Source organism: Amblyomma americanum, chromosome 1 (genome assembly GCF_052857255.1).
Source record: "Amblyomma americanum isolate KBUSLIRL-KWMA chromosome 1, ASM5285725v1, whole genome shotgun sequence".
Taxonomy (NCBI): domain Eukaryota; kingdom Metazoa; phylum Arthropoda; class Arachnida; order Ixodida; family Ixodidae; genus Amblyomma; species Amblyomma americanum.
The window spans coordinates 150877144-150887366 of record NC_135497.1 but is presented as its reverse complement, the minus strand read 5'-3'; the positions used below and the strand labels follow the sequence as shown (position 1 = coordinate 150887366).

Genomic DNA, 10223 nt, shown 5'->3' with positions numbered 1-10223 from the left:
AGCGCCAACCAGCCCGGTGTCTGAGCAGCGTCAAGCAATTCATTCGCACACGAGCAAAATTCGTGCTCGTACGTCGTCGTTCCTGGGGGCTTGATCGCGGCCCTACAAGAAGAGGACTGCGTAGAACGTGCGCTCGGCGGCAGGATGCGACGACCGGCTTACCGCGTCCTGTCCACGCGTCGAGCGGCCTCAAGGGCAGATCGCACGGCAGCGGAATAAACGAGAGACGCGCGGAAAAGAGCGGCCCCCACTCGCCAAGAAGGCCGACAGACGCACCGGTATCATGCGGCGTCGAGCTTTCGACAGCAGAGCGCACGGATCATGCGGCATGCTCGCTTTTTGTCTTCCACTGACCCTCAGCGACGCAAGAAAGGGGCACGGCCTAACAGCGCCACTGTGGGTTCGCGTCGCAGACGACAGTCCCTGAAATCTCGGCGGCATGAAAAGTTCACTCGGTTAATCTACCTACCCCTACCCAACGGAAAAGTAGACGGCGCTTTGGCTTGGCTTGTCGATCAGCGTGGAGTAGCGGACGCACCACGGTTTTTCGCGTGCGCTGAAACTGGTGTAGTATTTTGCGCTCGACTACTGATCCGGAGTTCCCGGGTTCGAACCCGACCGCGGCGGCTGCGTTTTTATGGAGGCAAAACGCTAAGGCGCTCGTGTGCTGTGCGATGTCAGTGCACGTTAAAGATCCCCAGGTGGTCGAAATTATTCCGGAGCCCTCCACTACGGCACCTCTCTCTTCCTTTCTTCTTTCACTCCCTCCTTTATCCCTTCCCTTACTGCGCGGTTCAGGTGTCCAACGATATATGAGACAGATACTGCGCCATTTCCTCCCCCCCCCCCAAAAAAAACAATCATTTATTATTTTGTGGGAGGCTAAGTTGGAGTCGGCGCAGCCCCAGCATCCGCGTAAATTTGCGAGTCACTGCGGCACCGACTCAGACTGCTGCAAGGAGTACCACGCAGCGCTGTGTGCCCTTGTCCGTCCCTACATACATGCGCTGCCCTACCGCGCTTCTTGCTCAACAGTTGTTTCGAGTACTGTGACAAGACTCGGGTCGTCGAAACTCTGCGGCACACACACAGACTCTTTCTGCGATGCACAGAAGAGTCGCTGGGTGCGGTGGTACTTTGTGCTGATGCAAGCTGCCGGTTCAACCTCAAGGGGACGGCAAGAAAACAAAAAAAAAGTGGTTTGTTTTTCGAAAAAGCTTGGGGACTTCTTAATCACACTCTTAAAGAAGAAAATGCGATAGCATTTGTAAGTTGGCCCACCTCCCAATATTCCAATGGACCCCCCAAATTTTAAAGTAGACTCACCCCAGGAAATGTATCAAGGTGAATTAGGGGTGTCGATTAAGGTGGAAGACTGGGAGAATGCACTCGAACATTCTAGTCCTCATATTTTCAAATTTGCCGGTGCTGATGACGTCATCACCTTTTCGACCAATTAGGAAATTTCGTTACGGAGAAACCCGGTGGATTTTGCAAGACGACAACTTAAATGCTGTCGCGTTACTAAACGACTGCACATGAAAAATGGGTACAGCATTGACGATGCGTTTTGTACTAAACTTCCTACGCACATCATGCGCTGTTTCGGTTTTGTGCGAAAACAAGCAACAAGCTGAGAGCGGCGCAAATCGTTCGTTTTAAAACTTGATACGGCATCGTCGTGTTGGTGACTGCGTACTCGTCATTTGATAACCACGAGAGTGCCCGAATAAAAAAGTTACTTCGTAAATTTTAGTTAATTCGCTAGCTAATTATTGTATTTAAAATTATTGCCGTTCGCCATGGCTGGAAGTTTGTTCCTGGAAAGACATGCTTTCTTTTTCAGCCGACCTACTTTTATCAATTTTTAGAAGTGCTTGCTCAAGCAGTCGTTATTTAAAAATTCATGCCGAACCTCACAGGAATTATAATAAAACTAGAATGCTGGAAGAGCTGATGACACTGTTTCATCAACGAGCGAAAAATAACCTAAACCTGGTCGGCGATGCGCATTTCGCCCTTTCACAAAACAACCACAAGAAATATATGCATTCTAAACGGTTGAAAAGTACGCATACTTTCCTAGACACATATTACTCAGACTTTCGTGTAGTCGATGTTGACCTTTTCGTTTGCTGTCATTATACACTTATCGATCTATTTCTCCCTAAACGCTTGAAGACTTAGGCGTGGTTCCCCTGCGCACGCCGTACAGTCGTGGACTGAAGTTCGCGGGATGCAGGTTCGCGGAAATTTAAATTATTTCTGAACGGTAAAGCAGTTCAATGAAAAGCATCGAAGCTCGAGGGCGCATGCTTGCTGCATTCTCTGGAAGAATACCAGCTGACTGACTAGCGAGGGAAGGCAGAAATTATTTTTTTTTCTCCCCGCAAATCCGCACTCCGCGGATTTGCGTCCATGACGTACACTGCATATATTCGGGCGCGAGACGACCAGGCGGCTCATGAACCGACTCTGCTGCAGCGCTCTTGGTTTTTTCGTCCCCTCCGCTGCCAACGTGCCAGCGGTGAGCGGCGCGATGAGCATTCAACAGGGGCCCCATAAAAACAAGCGCCGAGGAAAAAAAAAAGTGCTGCGCGCGTCAGACGTAGTGCGAGCCTCGGCGGAAAAAGTGGATCTGCTCGCTTCATCGTTAGGCGGCACACACGAAGGGCTGCTAAGATTATGCGGCGAGCAAGTTGGCGGACATTCCAAGAGTCATTTGTGTACGCACACCGATTTTAATGAGCTTGATGCCGACGAGAGATTTCGAAACAGCTGGAACCTTTATGTAAAGCAGCGCGGCGGTACGCGCTCTGATGCAATCCACCTGTCCAAGTTTTCTAAAGCGCAGGGGCGAGTTCAGTGCACCAGCATTGTTTAATAACTTGCGCCATCACTCAACAGTCGACTGTTCCAGGAAACTTGGACAAGTTGAATTTTAAGGGAAGCTTATATTTCGATTTGCTGCCGCTGCATGCATTTTCGGCCGACTTGAAACACTGCTCCAGGACGAGAACAGACTGCGAACGTTTCGCAAAGAAACCACTGCATCACTGGCGACGCTCGAGTTCGCATCCTTAAACATCTCCATATCTTAAGCCGCGGCTCGGGCCTTAGTCGCTTGAGTCATCTGCTTCGCTGTCTCTCTCTCTCTTTTTCCGCGTCCTTGGTATAGCACAACAGTGAGATTGGCCGGCCACATTACCCACGACAGACGAACGGACTAGTGAGTTTGAAAAACTGGAAAGCGCACTTCGGCGTAGGTCGTGAGCGTTTCGAAGCAACGAACTGCGCACGACCGTTGCCACTGATGCGGAGAAGCCTTGCATGGAGATTAATTTTAAGCGCGCTTTTCGGCGCGGCGTGCAAAATAAGGCAGACGCAGGGTCGTTTCATTTTGCAACCAGGTCGCCCTGGCATCAAACCAACAAGAAACCGATTTGCAATATGTAGAACCAACTCGACATATATGCACAAAAAGAAAAAAACGCGAGTTTCGCGACGACGCTACGGTGTGTAGCGGCTGGAAACGGAAGACCGCGTGGTTGGCGCATCCCGTTATGCCGCGTGAGAGCGGGGCCCACGTGGCCACTCACCTGGCGCATAGTCGTATCCGGCGGACATATCCAGCGTTATCCGGCGAGCAGGAGCAGTAGCAGCAGAAGCCGGTCGTCGGCCGCGTCCTCAAGTCCCAGGCGGCGGTCGGGAGTGCTGCGTGCGCCTGCTGTGCCGGTTGGCCCCGCTTTGCCGCCGCTGCACGCGGGAGCAGACGACTCTCCCGGCGTCGCGCCGCCGCTCCTCCGTGGCGCCATCTCTGCCCCGCCAGCCAACCTACGTGCCGCGCACTGAACCGCCTACGTCGAAGCGGGTGCCTTTCTCAAATTGGCTCCTTGAACGATATACTATGCGCGAAAAAAGAAAAAAATCCGCAATTGGTGTAAGCCTCGAATAACTGACGGTGGGGGTCCCTGGCGCTGATCGTTTAGTGCCTAGTGTACCTGAAACAGCTCGTGACAGACGCTATTTGGCGGCTTTCATTGCAACCGACAGGAAAGTTAGGGCGTTGATTCCGACTCGCGAGCATCTCGATTAAACTGCTTATAAGATGAAACGTAAGAAATGCGACCGTTTACCCAGCCGTGGGCCGTCCTGTGCAGATCTTCGGTCCCGGAACTCAAGCTCCTGTCACATTCTGCGTACGCTGTGGGGTCGACATTCAATTGCGATATAGCCAGCAACACAATCTCTATGTGATGAAGTAACTGTCGGATTATAACACTCGCGGTAGCACGAAACTAAAACAACCTTATTTATTTCTTAAGAATGTTGAAACCATGGCGTTAACGGATAATGTTAGTGTAACGTTAAAATATAACAACGTTTTTAGTTGTGTTTAAAATGTTTATATAACATGCGAGAAAGCTAATTAATAGGAACGTCAGTATATGATATAACTTTGCATATCGTATTCATGAACATTAAAATGAACATTAAAAACTAGCTCAGCTGTAACGTGCAACTATCACATTAAGTTTGTTGTACAATTAACAGTTCAGGCTGACAGTAAAACAGTTACCAGCTATAATGGAAGTAAAGCCGGAATTCCTAATTAAATTTACAAGCACGTTTCAGTAACGTTTACGAAAAAATACCTACATCAAGAAAACGCTACTGTTAAAAACGTTCCACACCAACGCTAGCTTAATTAAGCGTGTACATTAGGCACTGTTTCAGGGCTTTTTTTACACATTTCGGGCAGCAATGACAAACTTCAACAGAACTTTGGAACTAAACTTATTGGCTTGGGCCAGCCATGGATTATATACCTAGTGCCGAAATTTTTTCATAAAACTTTGCTTATTAACAATTCATCGCTAACACTTTTGGGGCCACTACCTGTCGCGGTAGCTCAATGGCTTTGCCGATCGGCTGCTGATGCCACGCTCGCGAGTTCGATCCCAGCAGCAGCAGACGTAATTCGATGGAGGTGAAATACAAAAACGCCCCAAAATTAATCCGGAGCCCTTCACTATACAGCATCTCTGATAGCCTATGTGTCGCGTCGGGACATGTATTAAACCGCACAATTTACTTTTGGGGCACTGTACACGATAGTGTACCAGCTTGAGGCCACGGTATAACAGTACGAATCAGGTGAGCGCTGAAGTGTTATGATGTGTTGAATGATGATGAATAGTTATGATGTGTTGTATTGCTCTATTATCGTCTATTAGAGCTGATCAAAACTGCTAGTGCGCATGCTCATAACCTCACAACTACAGGGTTTGACGTCCTCAAAAATGTTATTGTCATTTTATTTTATTCTTATATAAATGCTCACTTTGATATTATGCAAACATTGTATCAAAGTTTATGTTTAATGATAGCTGTAACATTAAAAGACAGGAAGACAGCAGGGTGGATCAGGGAATAAACGCGGGTTAAAGACATCCTACTCGAAATCAAGAGGAAGAAATGGGCGTGGGCAGAGCATGTAATTTGAAGGCAAGGTAACCGATGGTTTAATTAGGCACTTGCTATTGGCCGTTAGTGATAGCCATATTAGTTTTTAGAACTTGGGTGACGTGATTGTGTCCGGCACTGTGACACAATGAATTCTGGCTGTCCCGCAGCGTCCAGCCGAAATCTGACGGCCGCGGACCGTACGCAGCCGCACCAACGACTGCACACCACGCGGCGGCGCACTTCTTGTGTGCCTCTGCTCTTGATCACGTTGCGAGCGGTACATCATTGGAAACAGGCTTGTATTTCAACGCAGGCAGGCATTTTAGCAAGTCCCTCCCCCCCCCTTTGCTGAAGATCACCCGAAGGTCATTAGCAAAATCTTGTCTCCCTAAAATATACATAAACTAGAAACATCATAAGAAACGTCATAACGCCAAGGGAAAAGTATATAACAGCTGTATCTTACCGAACCCACCTATGGAGCAGAAACGTGGAGGCTAATGAAAAGGGTTCAGCTTAAGTTAAGGGCAACGCAGCGAGCCATGGAAAGAAAAATGATAGGCGTAACAACGTTAAGAGACCGGAAGCGGGCAGAGTGGGTGAGGGAACAAACGCGGTTTAATGACATCCCAGTCGAAATCAAGAGGAAGAAATGGGCTTGGGCAGGGCATGTAATGTGAAGGCAAGGTAACCGATGGTCCTTAGGAGTAACGGAGTGGATTCCAAGAGAAGGTAAAAATAGCAGGGGGCGGCAGGAAGTTAGGTGGGCGGATGAGATTAAGAAGTTTGCGGTGATACGGTGGCGGCGGCTGGCAATGGTCAGGGTTAAATGGAGAGATGTGGGAGAGGCCTCTGTCCTGCAGTGGGCGTAGCCAGGCTGACGATGACACGAAAGTACTTAGTGAGACCTTTTGAAAGGTATGCGTCCTGTGGGCCTACCGCTGCTGCGGTGGGAGAATCTGACGCCAAACGAGAGCGAGCAAGGACAGAGCAGTCGGCGCGTGAACAGGGGCAAGATTGTTTCCGCAGTCAAGCAAGGAGATTGACTGATGGCGCGTACAATTAGGAAAGAAGCTAAGTGGGTGGGGGGCATTCGTGGAAAAGAAACGCAAAGGAAGGAGCCGGCAGAAAGCATCGCGGAGAGCCCGACAAGCCGGAGTAAGGCGGCCATCAAACGTTGGCTGCCTTTGGTTGCTACATTGGTTAAAAACCGTTGGCTGCACGCCAGCTATATGCATAGCTGCATTGCCCTGACCATCAGTAGATCACCACTGACTCTTAATTTTTGTACTACTGCCAGATCTCTCGTTTAGTGTATAATTAGGTGTATAATTATACTGAATTTTCATTTCTGTGCAAGCTTTCTTTTTTTTCATATGCCACAGCTGATCACTGCTCACAACAAAGGCCTGAGGCGGATTTATGGAGGGTCGCCCTACATCCACCCCAAGTGAGGAATTTCCTACGGCAAAACCGCATTACTCCACTCCTGCCCATAAAGAAATTCACCAAGCAGCTTTTATTTCTTTGTGGAATTATAGCTGCTACAGGTCGTCTGATATTAATTACGTCTAGTATAAAAATCATCACAAAATTAAATTCGTAATTGGGAGTCACAAACCCACATGTATGCGTGGGCTGGGCTTTTAGTGACTAAACTGTTATCCTCGCAGAGACTCACGATATTACATCAATCTAAAGGAATCTTTGGCCTTGGTATGAGCAAATGTAAAGCAGTTTGCTTTAAAAGGTCAAAGACGTTGATACGCCACAGTTCTCGCAGCGCGCAGGGGTCCTTGTACGGCATCCGTTTTAATGTCTGCACCCTTTTAGTGAAGCAATGAGGGATCCTTTCCTGGGCTTTTGCGTGAGCTAGCTAGACAGGTTGCCTTCCTATTCCTAACAAACATGTCTATTGAGCCGGAACACGTGCATTTTTACCCATAGGGCCTTGAAAAAAAAATGGATTGTGCATCCACATAGCCCACAGGGTGCTGTATTACTCCGCTGACACATCTCAGAAGCAACCGAAACCAAAATTTAAATGCTTAAATCTATTAAACATGTCAAAGGTATCAAAATTCTTGCCCTTAGAGAATTTTCTTTTGTGATTAGCTTTTTGTTCAGGCAATAACAACAACAAAAGTTTTAACCGCTGATTGTTTCTCTGTCACGGCGGAACAGTGTGTGGTGGTGCATGAACGTGGGCGGAGTTTAACTGCAGGCTTAGGTTGTATCCGACTGTAGCCCAAATTTTTTTCGCTTAGGATTAACGCTCACAAATTGCATTCTACCCGTCCTCCGTTCCATCAGAGTTGCATATAAATTCGTCCCTCGCGAACACAACCCCATGGAGGCGAGCTTAGCTCGTTACCTATGCTGATTTTCGATTATTGGAGCACTGCTGCGATGAAAGCCGCATATTAACTTATGCATGTCGGGCTGCATCAAAACTCACCCCTCCGATAAAAAAAAAGTTTTTACACTCGAATCGGCTCCAGCGCTTGAGAGCGATTTTAAGCACCATATCTTTTAACCCCCGTTTTCGGGGGAAAAAGGCGAACATCGTCTCCAAACCGGGGCGAACCCGAGGCCGAACATGAAGGGGGACTTTTCTGAAACATTCTAGCATTTTCCGTCCGAATCCCGCAGAAAAAGAACGGTTAGTTTGTGAGGTTTAACATCCAGGAACTGCAAATGACTATCAGAGGCGCCGTAGTGGAAGGCTCCAGATCGGATGTAACACGACGGGGAAGTTTGAGACCTGTGGGGACCTGCCCTGCAGCCCCCTGTGTTTGCTTTCCCGCGAGGCACCGTGCAGCCGCAGCCTGACCTCGAGGAGGAACGTATTCTCTTGTCAGATACATTAACTGGCAGGGGAGGGCGCCAGCGTCTCTGCACGTGAGACTGCTTAAAGCCCGCGCGAGGGAGAGGGGCATGAGGCCCTTCGGCTGGGATCGTCGGCGCTAACGGACGCGTCTCTCGCGGCTCCGCTCTTCGCCGGCGGGGCAAGGAAGCGACGGGGAGACCCGCTCCAGTACTCGTCCCGTCCGGCCTGCGGAGTATCCCTTGCCATAGCGTGGGCGAACATTCGCTCGCAACCTTGCTGGCGAGCCGGACGACCTTGATTCATTAGCGTACCTTGTTGCTAGCTGGCGTTATTGTTGCTGTAGCAATATATGCCCGTTTGTGTCAACCAATGTGTCGTTCCTTTGTTCCCTCAGAGCAAGGCCCGCCGTGGTTGGCGTGCGCTCGGTAGCGTACGCGATCACGGGGTGGGGTCCGGGCGGCTTTGAACCGTGTCAGCCGTGATTGAGTGGGGAGAACGTACTTATCTCCCCTAAGCCAACTCCACATCTGGCGCCCAACGTGGGACCCGCTCTTGGAACATTGGACGACTGTCTGTTCGGATCGAGGAACGCTCTTTGTCCGGACTTGACAAGTGCTAGGCCTAGAGTGAATTTTGATCGCTAGGACCGGCGGCATGCTTTCTTGTGTGCGAGGTGTATTGCACTGCAGCATGTTTGAACTTTTCGACAAGCTCAGCACATTTTCCCCTGCAGTTTCTTCGCGAGAATCACTTGGTCCGCATCGAGGGAGCGCGAGGCCTAGCGCCCGCGGAGTTGCCGAGCCCGAAGCGGGTGAGTACAGCAGCCGCGTGGGTGGTCCGAGTTTCTGTATATATTTTCTCTACTGTCTCTTTTTCGACTCTGGGAGTCGCGGCTCCAGGAGCCGGGTGGCCTGGGGCCACGGGTGCCGCTACGAGCTCGCTGGTATTGCAGCTCGGCACCGGGCGCTCCGACACCGTCCGATACGGTGGGCGCCGACTGCTCAGAAGCTGCTTTGTGCAGTGAGCGGGGTCGGACCACCCCACAAAGCTGATGTCTCCTCGTGGCTGCGCGCACGTAACCCGTTTCGGGTCTTTGTGTTCACGGTCGTTGTCGGAGTGGTAGTTAGGCCTGAGGCTTTTCGGAGCTGCCTGCACCACGTCAGAAGAGACACGACCACCGGACCGTGTTGTTGAGAGGGGGCGCACTTTGCTGCCCGCCCGTTTTCCCCCAAGCCAACCCTACAGACCTCACGAAAAAAATAATATCACGATTGTAACGCGATCTGCACCTGCCCAAGCCAACTACAGCCGAGTGATCAGAAAGAAAAAAATAAAACGGAGGCGGCATGCAAAAATACGGAATACAGAAATACGCCGATTTTACAGAAAGGCAATACTTCAGAAATGCGTGCGGCATTAGGTGGTTAGGTGGTACTAGACTAGGGGGACCCTATCGGTTAAGGGAACAGTGCGCACACGCAGAGCAATAATGCCTTTCGGGTAACTGTTCTGGGCATGCGCACTGGCGGAGCCCTATTCCCCTATCGCCTTAATCGATAGTGTCCCTCTGTTATAAAACTACCGATTGTCGAACACAGCAAAGCCTCCGACGCGTTAGCACGCGAAGCCTCCTACGCGGCATGGAGCGCGGCCGCCGTCACCACCACTGCTTGATGTTTCGTTTAGTATTGCCTATCCTGCGCCAATTCGCCCTTTCTGTCCCTCCCCTACTCCACTCAACTTTTTCAGTGCTTTCTTCTCCTCAGCGGCGGGCCCGCGCCTTCTTTTCCCGTTCGCAGCCACTCTCCTTTGGCCGTAAACGCCACATGGCACAAGGTTATCGAAAAGGTGGGTTCTCCTAGGAGATCGTGAGTCTTGCGGTGAAGGCTGCTTGAGCTATCTTGAAGAGCAGCAGAAGATTATT

At 50.1% G+C, this 10223-nt stretch overlaps 1 protein-coding gene across 1 annotated transcript in view; it reads right to left on the bottom strand.

Moving 5' to 3' along the window:
- The window catches only part of sbm (L-type amino acid transporter sobremesa), a 73648-nt gene extending 69890 nt beyond the window's left edge, over positions 1–3758 (bottom strand). The window contains exon 1 of the mRNA XM_077647348.1: positions 3600–3758. Coding sequence (XP_077503474.1) covers positions 3600–3627 — 28 coding nt within the window. The 5' untranslated portion in view covers positions 3628–3758. The remainder of the gene's footprint in view (positions 1–3599) is intronic.
- Positions 3759–10223: the final 6465 nt, after the last annotated feature.